We start from the raw sequence: 21420 nt of genomic DNA on the forward strand, positions 1-21420 counted from the left end.
ATTTCTATGTGGTGCTGAGGATAGAACCCAGGGCCTCGCATGTGCTAGGCGAGTGCTCTAAGGCTGAGCCCCAGCCCCAGCCCCGTTCTTAGCTTTTTGATTCTCATTATTAGTCTGACTGCACCATTGCTGAGGAATCAAGAAAGGCTAGAGGGTTGGGGTGTAAGGACCCAACTCTAAACACCGATTTCATTTGTTTCAAGTACACCTTCTGCAAGTAGCCGGAAGATAATTTTATATAATATTTTAAATAATTTTGTGCATGAAATGAAGTATCCTGGTGTGGGACATTTCTCTTGCGGTATCCTGTCAGTGGTTCAACAGTTGTGGGTTTTGGATCATTTCAGATTAGGACACTCAACTTTATCCTGGGTGTTTAGTGCTTCATAAGAAGGGCACCACGTGGAAGTGTGTAGCATTCACGTCACGGCCATATGTGTACTTACGGAGAGCGTGGTACAGCTCTCTTCTACAGCAACCCCAGGGACATGCTGTCTTCTGGCCTCATTGGGTCTGAGTACCCTCCAACGGTGCCCCTTTCATTCATTCACAACTTGAAGCCTGAGTCCTGCCTCCCTGAACTCTGACAGGGGGTGTGGGGAGAAGGGGACAGAGTGTGCATGATACCTGAGATGTGTGGCCCTTGTGTCAGGAGGTGGGGCAAGTAGGTGAAAGGGAGCTACACTTGTGTACACAGCTGAAGAGGTGCCCTCGAGGATGCTGGAGATCTCCTGGGCCTGACTACGCAGGTTGTAGTAATATAGAATCATTTTTTATTTTTATTTTTTAGCTTGAGGAAGGATGGTGTAGGTCAGTGGTGGTCCCCAGTGTCCATCCATTTAATGAATTTGTGGTGTGTGTGTGTGTTGCTGGGAATCAAACCCAAGGCCTTGCACATCCTAGGCAGGTGCTCTGCTCGTGAGCTAAAAGAGAATGGGTTTTGAGTACCTTGTGACTAGATGAGACCAAATGAGGTGATGGATGTGGAAAAGGTCCCTTCATTATCCAGGCAGATCCCAGTGGCTGGGGCATCGGGGGTGGTGGATGGCATAAGGGAGAAGCAGCAACAGGCCATCCAGGCTTAAGACACTTCGCAGCCTCTTTCACACCAGGCCCAGGTGGGAGGCAGTGAGCACAGAGGGGGCCTCCCTCCGGCAGGATCATAGCCACAGTAGGGTCAGCGTGGAAGAAGGCACAGGGCAGGAGTGGCACCAGAGGGCACATTCCAGCTGGGTCCTTTTGTCCGGGCCCCACCTGCCTGCTCTCGTTAACCCCTGTGCGCCTGGTCCCCGCGCTGTCTTCATCATTGTCTTCCCGGCCCTCCCCCAGCCCCTGGTGGGAAAGGTCTAAGTGATTCTCAAAGTCCGGCAGATTCCTTACACTTGCCATCTCCTGCCCCGAGACCCCAGCTCCTGCATCTGAGGGTGAGAGCAGCATCAGCAGGTGGGGACAGGCTGGACTGGGCTCTTCCATGTCCTCCCTCCGAGCTCCAGCAGCCGCAGTAGCGAGGACTGTGGCCTCAAGGACTTTAGGCAGCGTGACAGTGTGTGGACAGTGGTGTGGTTAGGGGGTCCGTGAGAAAACTGAATCACTTTGAAATACACTGGGTTCTTACCCACGGAAGTGAACAGTTTTCATGAACTCAAAATCCTTTCCATGTCTGTCAGGCTCCCTCGGCAAGCTCAGTTCCACTTGAAGATAGTTCAACCAAAGAAAATTCAATCCAGGGACTGTTTATTTTTTTACTTTTTGGTGCTGGGCATTGAACCCAGGGACGCTTAACCACTGAGCCACATCCTTAGTCCTTTTTTTAATATTTTAGAGAAAGGATCTTTCTAAGTTGCTGAGGCTGGCTTTGAACTCGTGATCCTCCTGCCTCAGCCTCCCAAGCTGCTGGCAAGGGGACTGTTTATGAAGTGGTGGGCGGGAGCAAAAGAGCCAAAAAGAGGTGGTGAGACCCCTAGGGACAGTAGGAAACCGGGACTAACCCTGGACCTGAAGGGGCCTGGGCAAGGGATGGAGCTCCTGAGGTTCATTCAGCATGAGTGGGAGATAGAGGAGGTGCTGCCATTCGGGGCTGTAGCCAAGAGCCACAGCATGCCCAGCACCGCCCGACTGTGAGGCAGGCAGAAATACCCTGACCACCCTCCTCCTGCTGGTGCCTCCACTGGAGAGTCAGGGAACCAGATGTTGCAGATGATCAGCCCCCTGGGGCTCCAAGCTGGGCAGAGAAGCAGGGAGAAGGGCCCTGAAGCTACAGGGCAGAGAGCAGCCAGGACAATATCCTAATCCTTTTATTTTTCTGTTTGGTAAGCTTGAATTTTTATATATTGAGGTTTCTTAAAATATTGAGGTTTCTTAAATACATGGGATGTATTTAAGGTATGATCGAAAAAGCAGTGTAACAATTTTCAAACAAAACAAAAAACACATTTACCCATCTCTATGGTTGTTCTGTTCTCGGTAGTCACCTTGGGGAGTGCCACACTTACTTCTATTGTCCTCAGAGTCACTTGTACACTTATAAACAATTTTCCTTGGGCAAATGCACATTTTTCCTCTCTTGTTTTTGCAAAGGGCCTGGGAGAGAACCCAGGGTTCCTAGTTCAGGACCTGTAAGGAGCACTGGCCCGGGAGTCCCTGAGATTACCTCTGAATTTAGGCCCGCTAAGATCCATGTAGGAGCCTCTGTTTCCTTGTTTTCAACACAGGTGAAGCATTTTCCAAGGTCTTTATTGGTTCTAATAGTCTAGGATACCTTCAGAAGCAAGGCCTGCTAGTTGGGTAGATGGGCTGTTTGGGCTCAAAAGCAAGGAGGGACTATAATATAGTGCAACCAATTTACCTGTGTGCAAATTGTCAGCAGTGTTTTGAGCACAGGCAGCAGTGCCAAAATACTGCTGTCTCCAGCTTCCCACAGTAAGGAGGGCAGCACACACCACGACTTGCATGGTGTCAGCACACATTGAGAGGTCCACCTGAGCTCTCTGCTGTTGCATATTAGCTGTGACATTAGGAAACAATCTGGGAGAGGCAACTAAGCAGAAGTCTCTCTCTCTCTCTCTCTCTCTCTCTCTCTCTCTCTCTCCCCGGTACTGGGGATGGAATCCCTGGGGGTTCTCTACCACTGAGCTACATCCCCAACCCTTTTTATTTTTTATTTTGAGACAGGGTCTCACTAAGTTGCTGAGGCTGGCCTCCAGTTTTTGATCCTTCTGCCTCAGCCTCCTGGAGATGCTGGGATTCCGGGCATGCTCCACCATGCCTGCTGTCCGGGTCTCTATTTCTTCAATCTGGAATCGTTTCTCAGCTTTTTGTTGCCATTCCAGGACACTGATATCTTGGAAGAGCATAGGGCCAGTCGTCCCTCAGTGTGAGTTCATCTGTTGATGGTTTGATTCAGTTATGTGTCTTGAAGCAGGAAAACCACAGAAGTGAGGTTGGGCACATCCCCTCAGAAGGCACATGATGGGTTTACTGATTTCAATTAAGTAGGAGGTTGCCAAATTTCCTCATTTTAATCTTGCTATGTTTTCCTGTTGGAATTAATAAGTAAACTCAAGGTTTTGAAGCTAGAAGTCCAAGTTTGGGCAAGTTTATTTTGCAAGCACGCTTTAAAGGGTTGGTGGCATGCTCAGCCTTGGCATGCTCTCCAGTTGGGGATTTTGAAAATGGGGTTCTGGCTTGGCGCTTTTTAGCACAGAGCAGCTCTCTGTCTTTCCTCACGAGGACAAAGAATTCCGTGCATGAATGTTTGCCAAGCTCGGGAATGCCATGTGTTGTTTACCAGCCTCTGAATTGCCCTGTGGCGTCAGGCAGCCTCAAGGGTTCCCTAAGGCTGAAGGCTCCCTGCAGATCCACTGCCCTGGGCCACAGCAAATGTGTGGGGAATGTTCTGCTGAGGAGAGAGGTTTCATTTCCCTTTAAATGCCCCTGTTATTTTCCACCACAAGCTTGAGGACAGGCCTTAACAGAAAAACTTCCCAGAAGTGTGGCCAAGGTTGGGGAAGAGGTACAGATGAAAAGGCCTTCTCCTCGGAAAGACAGGTTGTTCCAGTTCACAAAAGGCTTTATATCCGAGATGGCACGCGGAGTTCTCAGCCCCACCCAGAAAGCGGGCTGCACAGTTGAGTCCATTTTGGGTACCAGAAAGGTGAGGCTCAGAGGTGAACTGACGGCTCACAACTCAGAGAACTGAGAAGTCACCCTACTCACGTCAATCCAAGTTTTCTGATGAAAAAAAAATTTTTTTTTTCCATCCCCAAGAGATTTCTCTAAGGAAGTTGGGAACTTAGAAAATGGGATATGTCTCTTGACATTTGTAGTTTGGGACCTTTTAACACCCCCAACAGTAGTTATTCAACAGTCATGGACAACTGTTATGTGCAAAGTTCCTTTCTTCAATGAGCCTATAGTCTAGGGAGGCGAATAATGATAGCTATCAGTTCTGTTGCTTCCTAGCTGTGTGATCTTGGGCAAGTTATCAAACTTCTCCATGCCTCCATTTCCTTATCTATAAAATAGGGATGTTATGGTACCTCACAGCGTTATTGTCAGGATGAGGTAAATTAGCATATATCATGTGCTCAGCACATAGTGAATACTGTGTGAGCTATTCCATACAGTGTATGCTAACTTTGTGTTATGCATTGTATATGTTACACATCTTATCTCTTTTGATTTTCACAACAACCCTATGAGATGATAATTACTTTTCTCTTTTAATAGAAATTGAGGCTCACAGAGGTTAAGCAGTGTGTATGGGGGTCACACAGCTACTAAATGACAGAGAGGATTCACACTGGGGTCTGCTGAGACTGAGAAACAAACTCGTGCTCTTAACAGCATTCTGCTGGCTCTAATATCAGGGAGACGGTTAGTAACAGCGTGTAACTGCTTTAGGGTTGGAGAGAAGCTGGAGAGGGGCATTCGGGCATTCTGGAAGATGACGGGGCGCAGCATGTGAGGCTCAGCAGGGTGGGGCTGGAGGAGCAGGAGAGGAAGGGTGGTGGTGGAAGGGGAGGGGCACAGAAACTTGAGAACTGGCTGTGCGGCTGGTTTCAGGTCCAGCCTTGAAAGGCAGCGGGTACAAACACCCGTGTGCCCACTTTGGGGGGATGGTGGGCTCCAGGTCTCAGCCTCCTGCCCAGTGCCACACTGGGTCCTTTTCCCTCTTCATTTTTTTCATGATGATAATAAAGCAAAGGAGAATGAAACAGCAATAAAAGTTTGTGCATTGTAATAGCCCCGCCCAGCGCCCCAGAACCCCCAGTGAGTGACCACGCAAGCCTGACCTGCGGGCACCCTTCTGGCCACCTGGAGCCTTAAGAGACAGCCCGTGCTCCGGGAGAGGACCTGGAAATGGGGGGGGGGGCTCCAGAGAGCAATTTTGGGCGGAACAGAGTTGTCCCCACTTGTGACAGTTTCCCCTCGCATCTCTGCACCTGCCGGCCCTGTTTGGCACCAGGGCACAGGCCGATTTTAACTCGTTTTGAGAACTTGCCCACAACCTGCGGTGTGAGCCAAAGGACCTCGGCGCTTCCTGGGTGGGACAGAGCAGCTCCAGCCGCCGCGCCGAGCCCCGGGGAGAACCCAGGCTCCGCGAGCTCCCACCCCCTGCTCCTCACCGCGGAGACTGGAGGGGCGCGGGGGCGGGGCCAGGGCCAGGAGCGGGGCGGGGTCGGGAGAGGGGGAGCAGAGCCCTAGGTCGAGGGGAGTTGGGGTGAATGTAAAAGGGCGTGGAGAGGGAAGGGGAAAAGGAGGAGAAGAGAGAGAGGGGCCGGGCGGGGCGCGGTGGCCCGGGCTGAGCGCTCGCCCAGCCTGTGGGAGGCCCCGGTTCCGTGCCCACCACCTCAAACGGACAGAAACGAGCGAGGGGTGAGCCCCAAATAAACAATCTAAGTAAAACAGCGCGCTTGCGACATCCAGGCAGGTTCCCCGCTAGAAAACAGACGACGCCCCGAAGCCCGCACGCCCGCATGCTGCAACCGGGCCGTAGGGTCCAGGGGAAAGAGAGCGGGTCCCCAGGAGCATCTGCCGCCGCCCCCTGAGGGACCCGTCTGCCAGTCCCCGGGCTCATCCTCTTCCGTCATCCGTATCTGGGCAGATTTTTATCCACCTCTGGGCGGCTGCGAGCCTGGCGGTGGGCTGGGCAGGACTGGGCGCAGGTAGGTACCTGGCCCAGAGTGGACTGGGGAGGTGAGAAGGGGGATTCTGTGGGACTTCTGGACTCTCCTCCTGGCCAGGTGTTAACTTCTCAAGGAATGGGTGCAGGGGCTCACCCTTTACCCTGTGCCTTCCCAAGCCCCAAATGGATCAGTTTTTCCCTTTATCCAGACTTCCCTCAAAGGACAGCTTTGCATATGACAATGTGATACATAGTAACACTTTTGAATGTTTACAATTTGATTTCTGAGGAATAAGCCCCTCCTGGTGGCTATTTTGGGTTCATTACCAGGAGAAGCTGCACAAACAGCCCCTGTACACCTTCACCTTCTTTCCTGTCCTGGAGTCTCACATGGCTCCTGATGCTGAGCTGCAAACACACTGGGCTGTGGCAGGGGCACTTGGCCCCCAATAGGGGGCACTTTACTTACTTACACCTACCTGCCCCCTGAAGGGAAAGCTACCCTGCTCCAACCTGCCAGATTTTAGTTTTTTTTTTTTTTTAATTGGTGCATTATAATTATACATGATGGTGGGATTTGTTGTTACCCATTCGTAAATGCACACAATATAACAATATAACTTGGCCAAAACCATACCACCCCTTTCCCCTTTCCCTCCCCTCCTCTGAAGGGAATGCTTTTGACAGCTTGGGCCTTTTTTTTTTTTTTAAGTTGTAGATGGACACAATATCTTTATTTATTTATTTTCATGTGGTGCTGAGTTTCAAACCCAGTGCTCCACGCATGCAAGGCAAATGATCTATCCCTGAGCTACAACCCCAGTCCCTTACTTGGGCCCTTTTTATTTTTAATATTTATTTTTTAGTTGTAGTTGGACACAATACCTTCATTTTATTTGTTTTTATGTGGTGCTGAGGATGGAGACCAGGGCTTCACACATGCCAGGCGAGCGCTCTACCGCTGAGCCACAACCCCAGCCCCCTAACTTGGGCCTTTTAATGCAGCACAATGTGGCCTGGGCTTGTGTGTTTTACTTGGGTGTGTGGTCTCTTCAAGGGCACATAGCTGCCAGGCAGCCAGGGCTCTGTCTCCTGTCCATAGTGGCAGGCAGTGGGGAGGGATGGAATGTCAGAAGGGGGGGGCACGAATGACAGGGCATTTTCTATTTGTAAGTTTGCAAGTTTGGCGAGCAACTTGAGTTTCAAGTGGACCCTTAAAGCAGATAGGCAGGTCAGGTGAGAGAGGAGAGGCAGCCAGTTTGGATTGTCTAAATTCCTAGAAAATAAATTCTAGGAATTTAGCTGTGGGAGGGAGGAGCGCCAGGTACTTGAAGTTTGAGGCAGATTTGCTGGGAGGCCTGGGAGGGAGCAGGTGGATTTTTGCTTTTCTCTCTACTTGAATATCGTGTTTCCCCCCAAATTACTCTCTCTCTCAAATCATATCAAAGAGACAAAGTAATGCTTTGAGCCAAGTTTTTTTTTTTTTAACTGAGCTGCAGGCCACGTATGGGGGAAAACCATGCCCTCTAAATACTGTTTTTGGTGACTGCTCTTTGAAGTAGTTAATATCCCTAAAAATGGTAGATTATACATTGTTATTTATCAAAAGAAAATAAATACCTGATCAGTCAGATTCTTGCCACTGGATGGTGATTCCAGATCTTGCAGCAACCCAGGTACAGAGCTGGCATTGCATTTTCTATATTCACTTACTTTCTTACTTTCCTTGTTATACAATTTCCAAAGGGGAAATGGTCGGATCCTGTGTTGCTGAAGTGTGCTTGCCATGTTCTTGTTACATAATCACAGAGAACTTTTGATAGACTTTGCTGATGGCAGAAATGAGTACAGGAAAAAACACGAGAGTTGGGGCGTGTCCCCTGCACTCTTGACATGGGCTGGCCTGTGGGTTGTTTTGCATCTGTGGGCTCTTGCTTGACTCTCACTAAATAAGGAGACTTCAAAATCAGATGGGAGTGCTTTAGTCAAGACAGCCTGAATCTGGGATGGCGGTGCACACTCCGCCTCTGGAGACGGAGGCAGGGGGAATCCAAGTTGGAAGACAGCTTCAGCAATTTAGTGAGACCCTTGGGAATAAACAAGACCCTGATTCGAAAAATAAAAAATAAAGAAGGCTGGAGGGAGGAACATGGCTCTGTGGTAGAGGGGCCCTGAGTTCAAACCGCAGTACCAAAAACAAACAGACAAACAAAACCAGCCTGAGCCCCATATAGGTTCACACAGGGAAGAAAATGCTGTGGAGACCACTGGTCCTGAGTACTGTGTGCCTCAGCCTTTTCATACACAGTCAAGGTCCAAAGAATCCTTGACCCCACGATCACCCCTGTATTTTACTTTGGCCATTGCTGACCTCTGTAGCTTCTAGCTGGCCTGGCCAGGTACACTCAGCTCTTTTCAGACCCCTGCCCCCTCTCTCTATATACACATTTGTGGGGGGAAACTGGGTACTGAACCCAAGAGTGCTTTATCACTGAACTGATCCCCAGTCCTTTTATTTATTTTGAGACAGTGTCCACTAAGTTGCCCAGGCAGCCCTTGAACTTGTGATCCTCCTGTCTCAGCTCTGGGTTACAGGCGTGTACCTCTGCGCCCGGCTACTGTGTCAGCACTTGAACAAGAGCCTGCTTTCTGCAGCCCCCTGGATTTCAAACAGGTGTCTCCTCCTCATCTTCTGAGTTTCTTCTTCAGGGTTTTTTCCTGCAGAAGCCTTCCCTAGGACCTCCTGCCTTCCCCGCTAGCTCATCCCCTTATGATGCTCTGTCATTTCCTGTTCTCATCATTACTTATATTAAATCATCAGCTCTGTGAGGGAGGGGTGCAGTCTGCTGTCTACCATTGCGCCTGGGGCACATGGCCCATGACACATACCACAGGGCACATGACAGACCTCCCTAAGCCGTCCAGTCACTCTCTTCTCACTTCCATACACTTTCCCTCAGCAACACACGTACCAGTTTACCTTCCATCCCTTACCGCGTAGTTCTAGAACTCTGAGGCATGTGCCTAAACTTGGGGTAAAACCAGACAGACACAAATACACAAAAGCTAAAAAAAAATAAACAAAAACTGAACTTCAGAACTGATTCTCTGATAAATTGTTGCTGGAAGTGTTTTTTTTTTTTTTTTTTTTGTAGTGGGGACTATTCCATTGAACAGCCTTTAGTTTTTATTTCATGGTGGCACACGCCTATAATTCCAGCTTCCCAAATCTGGTCCAAATCCAGAGGCCAGCATCTTGCTTAAGTCTGGGAAATGTGACTCTTCTCTCATTCTGTTCCCCACGGATTATTTTTGTTTTCAGTAGTTAAAAATGAATAAATCACGCTCAGTGGCAAGTGCCCATAGTCCCAGTTACTTAGGAGGCTGAGGCAGGAGGATCATTCTTGAAGCCCAGGAGTTTGGGACCAGCCTGGGCAATGCAGCAAGATTCTGTTTCAAAACAAAACAAAACAAAACCAAAAACAAACAATCAAAAAAACCAAAACCAAACAAAAATTAATACATAAATATGTATCTTTCTGTTGAGATTTTTCTGTTTGTCCCCATCATGCTTTGTTTTATTAACAAAGGAAAATCAATTCTCTCTTTGTTTTTTTTGATACTGGGGATTGAACTCAGGGGCACTCGACCACCGAACCACATCCCCAGCCCTATTTTTTTTTTATAAACGTGCCACTTACCTAAGGATCTTCAGACTGGGAATCTAGACCTAAATCATTTACACAAGGCATTAAAAAATTTTCTTTTTTTTTTAGTTGTAGTTGGACACATACCTTTATTTGTTTTTATGTGGTGCTGAGGATCGAACCCAGGGCCTCGTGCTTGCTAGGGGAGCGTGCTACCACTGAGCCACAACACCAGCCCCCCAGCCCTATTTTGTATTTAGCAACAGAGTCTCGCTGAGTTGCTTAATGCCTCGCTGTTGCTGAGGCTGGCTTTGAACTCCTGATCCTCCTGCCTCAGCCTCCCGAGCCACTGGGATTACAGGTGTGCACCACCGCACCTGGCAGAAAATTAATTCGATTCATTTGTTCTCTATCCCTTTTCATTTCCTTCCTTGTGAATTTTTTTGACCCAGAACAGCCTAGTCAGGATGTATACTGGCATGTGAGGGCAGGAGAGCATTTGTGATGTCCTCGGCACACAGGGCTCATGTTCAAGCTGGGGGTTGGCCAGTGTGTTTATCTTTTTCAGGTTGGGGCAAAGTCCTTCTAGAAAGTAGATTTTAAGTCACTGAGATCAGAAATCTCCTGTGGAAGGAGTTGTAGAAATAATGTGTCAGGGTATGTCTGAGCTAACTTGATGGCCTGTCTTTAGTTGTGTGAACATCCCCAGTTCAGAGTTGAGGGGTTCAAATCTAAGCAGACACAGGTAGGTGGCTTCTGCTGGTTTCTTGTCCACAGAGAACAAGCTCTTTCCAGCCAAAAGCAAGATAAAAGGATTATTTATTCTGTGGAGGGGTGAGCCAGGAATCTCTCAGTTGGTTTTCTTATCTCAAAGAAATGAAGTTGAGGTGATTCCTTAGCTTGATTTTTAGTCTGGTTACCCAGGTGCGGGGGTGGGTGGGTGGGGGGGTGTTGGAAACCTACTTGGATTTTACAAATCACTGGAGCAATTCAGAGCTGTTGACCACGCCCCGTGTGTCTCACCGTGGGGCTCTCTGAGGGCCTGCACGTAGGTAGGAGAGGAACAGGTTCAAACCTGACTCTGATCCTTAGCAATGCCTGTGTTCTCTAGTAAACAGGAATCTCTAGGCCAATCAGATTACCCCAGACTTCTAGCACCCATGAGAACTGGTATCTCAGGGAAGTTGGCTGGGCCGGGCTCAGGTGGGGCACCAGGTACCTGTAAGATATGATTTCAAAGCCTTAGGAAAGGCCTCTCTGGCTGAAATATCCCCTCTGCTGGCTTGTCAAGGATGTCTGCAATTTTACCAACAGTAGGTCCTTCCTTTGCATTTACAATGGCCCTCTCCTTGCCGTTCTTCTGTGAATGCAGGCTGGTCTGGGATACAGGATACCCTTAACCTTTTCACCTTAAATCTTACATATGCAGTTAAAGTGTGTTTGATCTTTTGGGTAAGCCGCAAACTCAGTTCCACTTTTTCATGTTAGGCCCCTCTTGAATCCTTTTACCGACCCTAATCCCTATTCTGTTCTGTTTAGATAGGAAGTTGGGTGGCCTAGAGGGGGGACTCCCTAGGGAGAGTGAGGGTCTAAGGACCAGCAGGCTTTGCCACATGGCTTCCCAGCACTGAAGGGCTGGCTGGGCCTTGGTCCCGTGGCTCACGGTGGGTGGTGTTCTCTCCCCTTGGACCAGGGTGGAGCACAGTTAGCTCCTAACAGGCTCCATCCTCTCTGCCCATCCCTCCTTAGCCCTCCTTCACTCACTCTCCTCTCACTGGGTATTCTCTGTCCTCTCACCTCTTCACTCTTGGCCATCACATTCTAAGAGTCCCCTGCAGAACGGGGAACTCTCATTTGGATCTCCTACGTGAGCCCAGAGCTTGATCACACCGCCTTCCCCTTCTTTGCCTGGTTCTCAGTCTCTCTAGAGGCCAGGAAGTGGCAAAGGAGCGGCCCAGCAGCAGAGGCCTCAGCTTGCACAGCTGGTTGGAGCAGAGGTGGAGACTGGTGGTGAGGGGCGGCCAGATGCTATGGGTCTTCACTAAAGTCTGAGCCTCTCCCATTTCGTCTTCTTTTCTTGGCCTGGAAGATATGACCAGAGCCCCTGATGTCAAGCCCTTGTCTTTGGAAATATTTAATCTCCCCATGCCTCTCTTCCAGAGATACCTGTCCCCTTCTCTGAGCGGATAATGTCATCAACTCCATTGAAATAGGAATTCTATGAAGGCAGGGAGTTTTACTCCCCCAGAGTCTAGATCAGTGCCTGGCCCATAGTAGGTACTCAATGAATATTTTTGAAAGAACCACCACCTCTGTTGAAGTAATCAAAGCTGATAAAATACTTTCACCCCTGATAAACACTCTGTTGGGCAGGTAGACAGTTTCAGAACTAACATTCCCAAAGATTTGTTTTATAATTATACCACAGAGCAATTATTTTTTTGTAAAAAAATTCAAACAATGCAAAGGAAGTTCCCCTTGTTCCAAATCTAATTAACATGTTCCTCTTTAGTGATGACCTGTGGCATCAATTATGCATGTGCTCTGCGGACTTGATTCTATGGATTTGGACAAATCTCTATGTTAACAGAGGTCTATAGATTGGTGGGTTTAAAAAAAGAAACAACTGGCAGGGCAGGGTGGCACATACCTGTAATCCCAGTAGGTTGGGAGGCTGAGGCAGGAGGATTTGGAGTTCAGGCCAGCCTCAGCTACTTAGTGAGGCTCTTAAGCAACTCAGTGAGACCCTGGTGATACCCTGTCTCTAAATAAATTATAAAAAAGAGCTGGGGATGTGGCTCAGTAGTTGAGTGCCCCTGGGTTCAATCCTCAGTACCAATCAATCAATCAATAAACAAATAAATAAATAAACTAAAAAAGAAGCAACTAAGATCAGACTGAATTTTTAAAAAACAATTTTTCCCTCCCCCCTTATCAATATGTTTAGGAAATGTTCTGGGTAGAAAAATACAGATCCACTTTGTTTTCACTGTTATAAATATTGCACAGCCTGAACAAAGTATTGTATTATTTGACAATTTCTCTAATGATGGACCTTCAGTAATTTCCAGTGTCAACAGACATCCTTGCACACACTCCTTTGAGACACATATATGCAAATATTTTTAAAGGGTTTTTTTTTTAATCTTATTTTTTTTTTTGGTGGGGTTCTTTTTTTTTTTTTTGGAACTGGGGGTCGAACCCAGGGCTTTGCGAATGCAAGGCAGATACTTTGCCACTGAGCTACATCCCAGCCCATATGCAAATATTTTACTTGGATACCTAGAGATGGAAATGCATTGAACACAGGAGCCCAAGTACTTGACATTTTCATAGTTACTTTCTTTTTTATTTTGGTACTAGGGATTGAACCCAGGGCGCTCCACCACTGAGCTACATCCCCAGCCCTTTTTACTTTTTATTTTGAGATAGAGTCCAGTTAAGAAGCGAAGGCTGGCCTCCTACTGTCTCAGCCTCCCTGGTTGCTGGGATTACAGCTGTGCACCACAGTGCCTGACTTCAAAAAAAAAAAAAAAAAAAAAAAAAAAAAAAATATATATATATATATATATATATATATATATTTAGTTGTAGTTGGCCACAATACTTTTATTTTATTTTTATGTGGTACTGAGCATCGAACCTAGCACCCTGCATGTGTTAGACGAGCACTCTACTTTTGAGCCACAACCCCAGCCCCACAGTGCCTGGCTTTTAACAGCTACTACCAAATTGGCCTCTATAAAGGTTTTTGTATTGCACTTCTGGATGTGAAAGTCCATGTTTTTTTTTTTTTTAATATCTGTATTGGTTCACTGGTCTCTTTTATTTTTATTTATTTATTTTTTTTACCAGTCTCTAGGATCTCAGTGTTTGAACAAACATTGTCTTGGCTGAGGAGTTGTGAGTGATTTGCATTAGTACCACAATCCCAGGTGTAGTAATGGTAGTATTTAATGCTGTCTTCTGTAACTACTTTACACGGTGAATCTAATCAGGTCTCTGCTCTTTCTGGTAGGAATGGTTGTTGTATCTGTTTTCTCCACACATTTCACCACGACCTTTAGGTGTAGCAGCTTTGATGAGGAGCAGGGGATCCATGTCCCTTGCCCCTGCTCCTCCTCACTTCACGGCCTGCATTTCTGCGTCCTCCTTTCTTTCCATAATGTGACCATATCCTAGAGTGAGGCTGTGGCACATCAGCCCTGGGCTTCTCCGTTGATCAGGTCAGAACACCCCGGTGGTAGTGGTTGGTTTTGTCCACAGACCCATCTTTAAATCATTTTCTGGATACCTAGAAACAATACCACAGGCTGGATCCTGCTTTAATCTTTTCCAGCTCACACATCACCTAGTTCAATGTTCTCCAAAGACAAGTTCATTTTAAAAGGAAAATCCATAAGAACATTTAAAGTTCTACACCATTCAATTTCATGGCTATTTCCCACCCCCTTCCCCATCTTTTTTTTTTTTCCCTTTGGTGGTGCTGGGGATTGAACCCAGGGCCTTGTGCATGCAAGGCAAGCACTCTACCAACTGAGCTATGTCTCCAGAACCCCTGTTCCCATCTTAAAATCATTTATTTATTCTTTCATTTTTCTTAAGCTCTGTATTCAAGATAATATGAAAATGGTGGCTGTGAAAGGATTTTCCTCCTTGAAAATTTTCTCTAAGAATGGTATTTGGTTGTGAATAAGATTTCCTCTCTTTCTGCTTGACTGCCTCAACATCAATTAGAATCATTGAGTGCCTTAATAGCAATCTGTGTTGGATGGAATCAGATCTCCACCCAGGATGGCTGGACTTTGTAGTGGCTCCCTCCTAACAATTACGGAAGACAGTATTTAATGCTGTCACTGTACTTTAGAGGGAAGCTAGGCTTTTTTAAGGCAGTGTGACTTATTTTGATGGCTCCAGATTAAATTTGCATTGTATTAGAAAACCATTTGCTTGATGATTTGATTTTTATTTTCTAAAGTAAATGGAAACTGAATGTTTCTCTGTTCTTTATTTGTATAGCTATTATAGAATCTTCTTATGATATTACAGTTATTTCTAAAATAGTCTGTTTTTGGTAATTGCACAGACAGAACACTGTGAAGCAGTCTGTATATTTAGCTAAGAACCATCGCTTCTTCAAGATAACATTGAATCTTGAATATGCTGACAATTTGGTTGGGCTTTGACTTCCCCACCTCCCCATCTCCATTTTTTGATTTTTCTAACATACGCAGCAAAACATGGATGGTTTATAGCATGGTATATAGTATGGATTCATGAGACCAGTTGGACTGGGTTCAAACTGCAGCTCTGGCCAGGCATAGAAGCACACTCCTATAATCCCAGAGACTCCGGAGGCTGAGGCAGGAGGATCAAAAGTTTGAGGCCAGCTTCAGCAACTTAGTCAGAACCTAAGCAACTTAGTAAGACCCTGTCTCAAAATAAAAATTGAAAAAGACTGGGGTAAGATGAAGGCAGGTGAGGTTATGACAGCACATATCTCCTGGTTGTTGTAAGGCTTTAACATACAAGTCATAACTGGCTCTGTTTGGCATGTGGTAAGGGCTGATGTGTTTGTCATTATTATCTGATTATTGTTTTTGAAGGAAAAAAACATTCCTTTCTTCTGTGGTGGGGTTTGGACTTATTCTGAGATGCATTTTTATAACTGAAAGCTGGATGAATTAAAAAAAATAAAAAAAGAAGAGTCCTCAAATGCTTATTCAACCAAGCCTTTCTGGAAAAGGCAAGATTGTTTTTGTAAAATAATTCATATTGGATTTATCTCTTAGAATTTTTGGAAATTTGTGACAAGAAAGAATCAGTGGGATGGGATTAATTTATGGACAGTTTTCAAGAGCCTTGGAAGTGTTCATGCCATTTGTTATTAAAGGGATGCAATTATCAATCTGTTATTCATTCATCATTTATCTATCCAAGTAACAAACGTTTCCAGAATGCTGGGAACACTCTGCTAGGCTCTGGGACACAAAAATCTGTTTTTTTCAGCCCCTTAGGAAAGTCTAATGAGGAATTTACTTATTATTTACGGGGGAGAAAAAATTTAACTGGCCTCAACATTCTCCCTGGCTCCACAAAAAATATGGAGATAGGGAGAACAGCGTGTCTGTAGGAAGGAAGTGTGAGTCCAAAAATTCACCGATTTGAAGTTGAAGATCCTGACTTATTCATCAACCTCCAAGTTATTTCCTCCTGGGGAAGAGAATTTCTGGGAATGATAGCCAACTTGAGTAAAGACCTGAAAAGCCCCACCTATTAAAGCTATTGACAGCAACTCTGTTCTCCATGAAAACAGGTTTCCATGTTGCTGCCAGATGCAATTGGCTAGGGAATCCTGTGGCCGGGTTGTCTCTCCTTCCTGATGGTACTTGTCCCTCCAAGAGGGTGGCGACCCTTGGATTGGAACCGTGCCACATAAGGCTTTAGGAACTTCTGGCGGAGTTTACTGGTTGTTTGCCCTGTCCCGTGGAATCCAGCTTGGTTCTGGACAGAGAATGGATACTCAATGGACAGTAATCGATGAGTCCCCCAATCCTGCTTCCTGACACATTACTCATTTGACAGCACATTGTTCTTCTGTGTTCAATTGCGCGCTCTTGCTCTCTCTTTCTACCATTGCAAAGTCCTCGAGGACAGAGACTGGGTCCTCTGAATCCCATGAACCTCAGATAACATTGTCTCCTTTGTGTGAGATTCACTGAACTTTCACAGAAGGATGTTTTTGAGCTTGTGCCAGGTCCCTTCTTAACATCCTTTGTTATCTCTTTTATAGCCAGAGCTTCCAGGCAAGGGAGGAACTTAGACTGGGCCGGGGCGTGTTGGGGTGGCGTTGGAGGGGTGGGGTGTCTGGTGTTTTATATGCTCATGGTAGGCATCTGAGACATGTTAATCGGTTGGCTGATTCCCCGAGTGACTCTGTAATCATCTTTATCCTTATTGTTAGAGCACACCACAGTCATCAACCCCGGGATGCAAAGAGCAGAATAAATCCAAGGAAGCCACCAGCCAAGCAGGGGCAGTTTCAAATGCAGGTGAGAGAAGTGGGGGGGGGACTGAAAGAATGATAACCTTAATTACAAGAACCATACCCAGAAATGGGGCTCAGGAGAGCACCTGCAGATGACAGCACCTTGTGGCACTAGAAATCCAAGACCTTCTTCTCTCCTTCCAGCTTTTGGAAAAGCCTGTAGGAAATGCACTTTCTACCCAAGAATCACTTACTCCAGGACTCTCAGAGTTTCTCGAATTGTAGGGCTGCCCTGGAACATCCAGATGCATTCAGGACATTATCTGTAAAACTCAAGGCCATGGTGCGGCCGAGTCCAAAGGCTTAGAATTAGAGGGTTGGAATCTACTGCTAGCTGAAGAGTCCACCAGAGTTGAAGTCAAAGCCTTTCTGATCATATAAAGGAAATGCTTTCTCAGGTGGGAGACGCCCATGTAAGGGGACAGAAGGGACAGTGTCCCTGAGGGGAAGAAGGGACTCTGGGACATTGAAATCCTGTATTGTAGGGAGTTAGATGGAGGACTCCTGCCCAGTTGAGGCCACAGTTATATTTTTTTTTGCCTTGAATAAAAATTAAACTTCTTTTGGAGGTTACTTGCAAACATATTGAAATTGCAAACATATAAGAATGAGGAGATTTCACAGATAATATGGGAATTTATGACTTCTTAAAATTTCGTAATATTCTCTGAGCCTGCATCCCACATGGCAATGTCAGCTGGAGTAGAGTGACTGCACTGTCCCTGGGGAAATGGAGTCCAGGTTCCTCCCTATCCACCCCGAGGCCTCTCCCTCCTCCATCCCCGCACCCTGTAGTGCCTTGGCCTCCAGGCTGACACCTCTAGGGGCCTGTGCATTCCCTTCCTCACCTCTTCTCTCCCCAGCACCCCATCTCTGCCCTGGATGACTGTTTCTGTAGCAAATATTCGGTAACCCGTCTCCCCTCCTCAAGCCCCACCCTGTTTTGCTCTGATTATTTCCTCTACCCAGAGACAAGGCTCACTTACTAGAGAGGGTCACCTATTCTTTCTGCTATCTTTTCTTCCACTGCTGAGCTTAAATAGTGTCAGTCTAAAATTATAAATAATAATAATAATAACAGATCATGTTATTCCCCACCTTAAAATTCTTCAGTAGCCCCCTATGGCTTGCAGGGTACAGTTCATGTCCTTAGCTTAGCACACAAGGCCACTGTGATCCCCTTCCACTGCTTGCCACAGGGCACCCTTCATTCCAGCCATACAAAAATGCTTTCAGGTCCCCCAGATCAACCATGCTGTTCCATGCTTCGGTGCCTTCATGAAGACACGTGGTCGCGTCTTCTCTGTCTTGCATAGCCTGCTGCCCCCTCTCTTACTGGTCCTTTGAATCATCACCCCAGGCCCATCTGAGTCTCCCAGTTTGGACTCAATGCCCTTCTGTGTCTGCCTGAGTGCCTGGGCCTCCCTGTCTCAGCTCCCAGAGTGCCAGGCTTCTAGTAGCCTCCACGACAATTGGGGGCCTGGGAGGGTCCTCGGCACAGGATGCCTGGCAAATAAAATAGGCAGATAATGGTGAGAGCTACTGGCTGGCTTCCCAGCGTCACGTGGCTGGTCAGTGCCTCGTGCCCTCTGGGAGCGGGTTCTGGCTTCTCACAGGGTTGGCCTTCCCAGTGTGGCACTCGCTGCTTCTATGATTCACTTCAACATTAAGTTGGTGACTTAGATGGGATCCTGTTCCTCTAAGGACTTGCACTGGATGCTATCCATTTCTTGTGCATTTATCAAGCACCCATGAAGAGCCCGATGCTGCAAGAGCCAGAATTAAAGCAGCCAGTAGGAGGGATTCTGATTAAGTCCTGGAGCTTAGAGAAACGTGTGTGTGTTTTCGTCCTCACGAGCCTTGGCTGAAACTAAGGAGGAAGATTACAGTTCCTCTTGCCAGGGACACCTCTTTTCCCTCATCAGGGACATTTCCTTAGAAACCAACTTGAGTGTCCCTCAGTTTGGTGGACTTTGAAGCTGGAGCTTCGTGTAAACATGGCTCTGTTGGAATGCCAGACACCAGCCTTTCCTACCCTGCCATTAGCCTTCAGCTCTCTTGAAGTCATCTTCCCCAGGGGATTCTGCTATTTCCCTGAACATCTAAAAACTCATATATATGCAAGAGAGACTGAGTGGGTTTTCTTGGGGTATCAGCACAGTAAATAAGCAGAAAATCAGAGTCACTGCTAGACTTGGAGATAAGGCTGTTTAGCTCAGGCCAGCAGAGCTCTGTCTGGTGACACAGTGTCCTAAACATTCTAGAAGGTTTTAAGTGTGGGATGTCTGAAAGTTAAAGCTGCAAACCCATCTGGGGATGGAGCCTGGTGGGAGGAGCCAGCTCTGGGATGGACCGACTGCTGGGCTTGGGTCTTGTTTCTGCTACTCTACCCTCAGGCTGGTTCTGGTTTCTCTGTCTGTGAGGTCAGGGAGGCCACAGCACTTCCCTTATATGATGCTGTGAGGATCGGTGCCAGTACACAGCTTAGGGCTGTGCCTGACACAGTAAGTGCTTAATAAATGCTAGCTGTTGCAATCACACCCTTTTACCAGCTTTGCATTGGAATGTCATCAGATTTCTCTCACCATCTGTGGTCCCCAGTGCCCCCATCCTGTTTCGACTCCCTTGCTCCTCTGGCTTCTCTGATCGTTCTATTCTAGTCCTATTCTCTTTCATCTTGTTATTTTTTCTGAAACAGCTTCTATTTTCAATGTGGCCCTCCCCTCCCACTGATCTGCTTCTCCCTATTCCAAAGCCCTGTTGGTGGGATATTCCCGTACCTGCTGTTAACCACAGGAAAACTCCAGCGTAGTTTCTCATTTGTATTTGTATTTATGAATCTTGGAATCCTTATAGGGCTTTGCCAGTGAATGAATATTTAAAATCTCTACTTAAAAAAATGGTAATAACATGCATGACATATAATTTGCCATTTGTTCATACATTTTATATTTAAATTCATTCTGCCACATCCATATTATGACCTTGGTAAAAATTTTGAAATAGCTGGGTGTAGTGGGGCATTCCTATAACCTCAGTGATTTGGGAGGCAGAGGCAGGAGGATGGTAAGTTCGAGGCCAGTCTCAGCAACTTAATGAGACACTGTTTCAAAATCAGAAATAAAAGGGACTGGGGGTGTAGCTCAGTGGTACAGCAACCCCTGGGGCTCAATCCCCAATAGCCAAAACAAACAAACAAAAAAACTGAAATAACAAAGTTATTTTAATGACTTTTTGGTTTATCGCTCATGAAGTACATTCACAATGTTGTATGACTGTCAACAAGGTCTGGCTAAATTGCTGAGGCTGACTTTGAACTTGTGTTCCTCCTACCTCACCCTCCCGAGTCACTGGGGCTACAGGCTTGCACTGCCATGCCTGGCTCCAGAAGGTATTCCATCTTCCTAAATTGAAACTCTGACTCCCTCTTCCCTTTCCTCCAACCCCTGGCTACAACCTTTCCAGTTTCTGGTTTTGTGAATCCGACTCCTTTAGGTCATCTCATGTAAGTGGAATCAAATGAGATTGGTCCTTTTGTGTCTGGCTCACTTTACTTGAACAACATCTTCAAGGTTCATCTATGGTGTAGCATGTGTCAGAATTTCATTTCTTTCTAAGGTTACTATTCGGTGCATGTGTTTGCCACATTCTGTTCATCCATTCATCGGTTGATGGGCTTCCAGGTTGTTTTTACCTTTTGTTTGTTGTGAATAGTACTGCTATTTTATCTTTTTATCATCTCAATAAAAGTCAAGTTGCTCAGGAGAAAGTTGTGACGTCATTCTGGCCTCCTCTTATTCTTTTACACTAGATACACCATTAGCAACTCCATCCACTCTATTGTCCGTATCTAGAATCTGGTCCCTTCCCCATCTCTACCACTGCTGTCCCCCTCTGAGTCACTGCAACTCTCACTTGAATTATGGTCACAGTTTCCTAACTGGTCTCCCTGCTCCTTTTCGTTTGGTCCTGGGGGTTGAACTCGGGGGTGCTTTACCATGGAGCTCCATTCCCAGTCCTTTTCATTTTCATTTTTATTTTTTTGGTACAGGAGATTGAACCAAGTGGTGCTCAGCCACTGAGCCACATCTCCAGCCCTTTTTGCTTTTTGCTGTTGAGACTGATTCTTGCTGAGTTGCTTAGGGCTTCCCAAAATCACTGAGGCTGGCCTTGAACTTGTAATTCTCCTGCCTCAGCCTTCTGAGTCCTGGGATGACAGGCGTGTGCCACCACACCCGGCTGGTCCCTGTTTCTATCTTGGACCCCTCTGGTCTCTTCTTACCATGGCAACAAGGTTGATCCTTTTAAGGCGTCAGTCAAATAATGTCATTCCTCACTCCTGACCTCCTTCCATGGGGCCCGTCTCACTGTGAGACACAGCTCAAGAGCTGACTGTGGTCCAAGGCTCCCAAATGACCTGGCTCTCCCTGTTTTTCTCACACCATCTCTCCTGCCCTCATTGAGCTCGTCCACAGGGGCCTTCTTGCTGTTCCTTGATCCAGTCGGCAAGCTCCCACCTCAGGGCTCTTGAGTGCTATGAACTATATCTGCAATGTCCTTCCCTGTGACAAACCCTTTACCTACAACATCACCTCATG

The 21420-nt window shown here is 46.7% G+C and overlaps 1 protein-coding gene across 1 annotated transcript in view; it reads left to right on the forward strand.

Annotated features, from left to right (window-relative positions):
* Ahnak (AHNAK nucleoprotein) overlaps positions 1 to 21420 on the forward strand; it is a 90490-nt gene that overhangs the window by 31390 nt on the left and 37680 nt on the right. The window contains exon 5 of the mRNA XM_046445545.2: positions 16739 to 16826. Within this exon, the coding sequence (XP_046301501.1) occupies positions 16739 to 16826 (88 nt within the window). The remainder of the gene's footprint in view (positions 1 to 16738; positions 16827 to 21420) is intronic.

This window comes from Marmota monax, unplaced genomic scaffold (genome assembly GCF_021218885.2).
Source record: "Marmota monax isolate L192 unplaced genomic scaffold, Marmota_monax_Labrador192_F-V1.1 WCK01_AAM20220418_F8-fsc00038, whole genome shotgun sequence".
NCBI classification, from domain to species: domain Eukaryota; kingdom Metazoa; phylum Chordata; class Mammalia; order Rodentia; family Sciuridae; genus Marmota; species Marmota monax.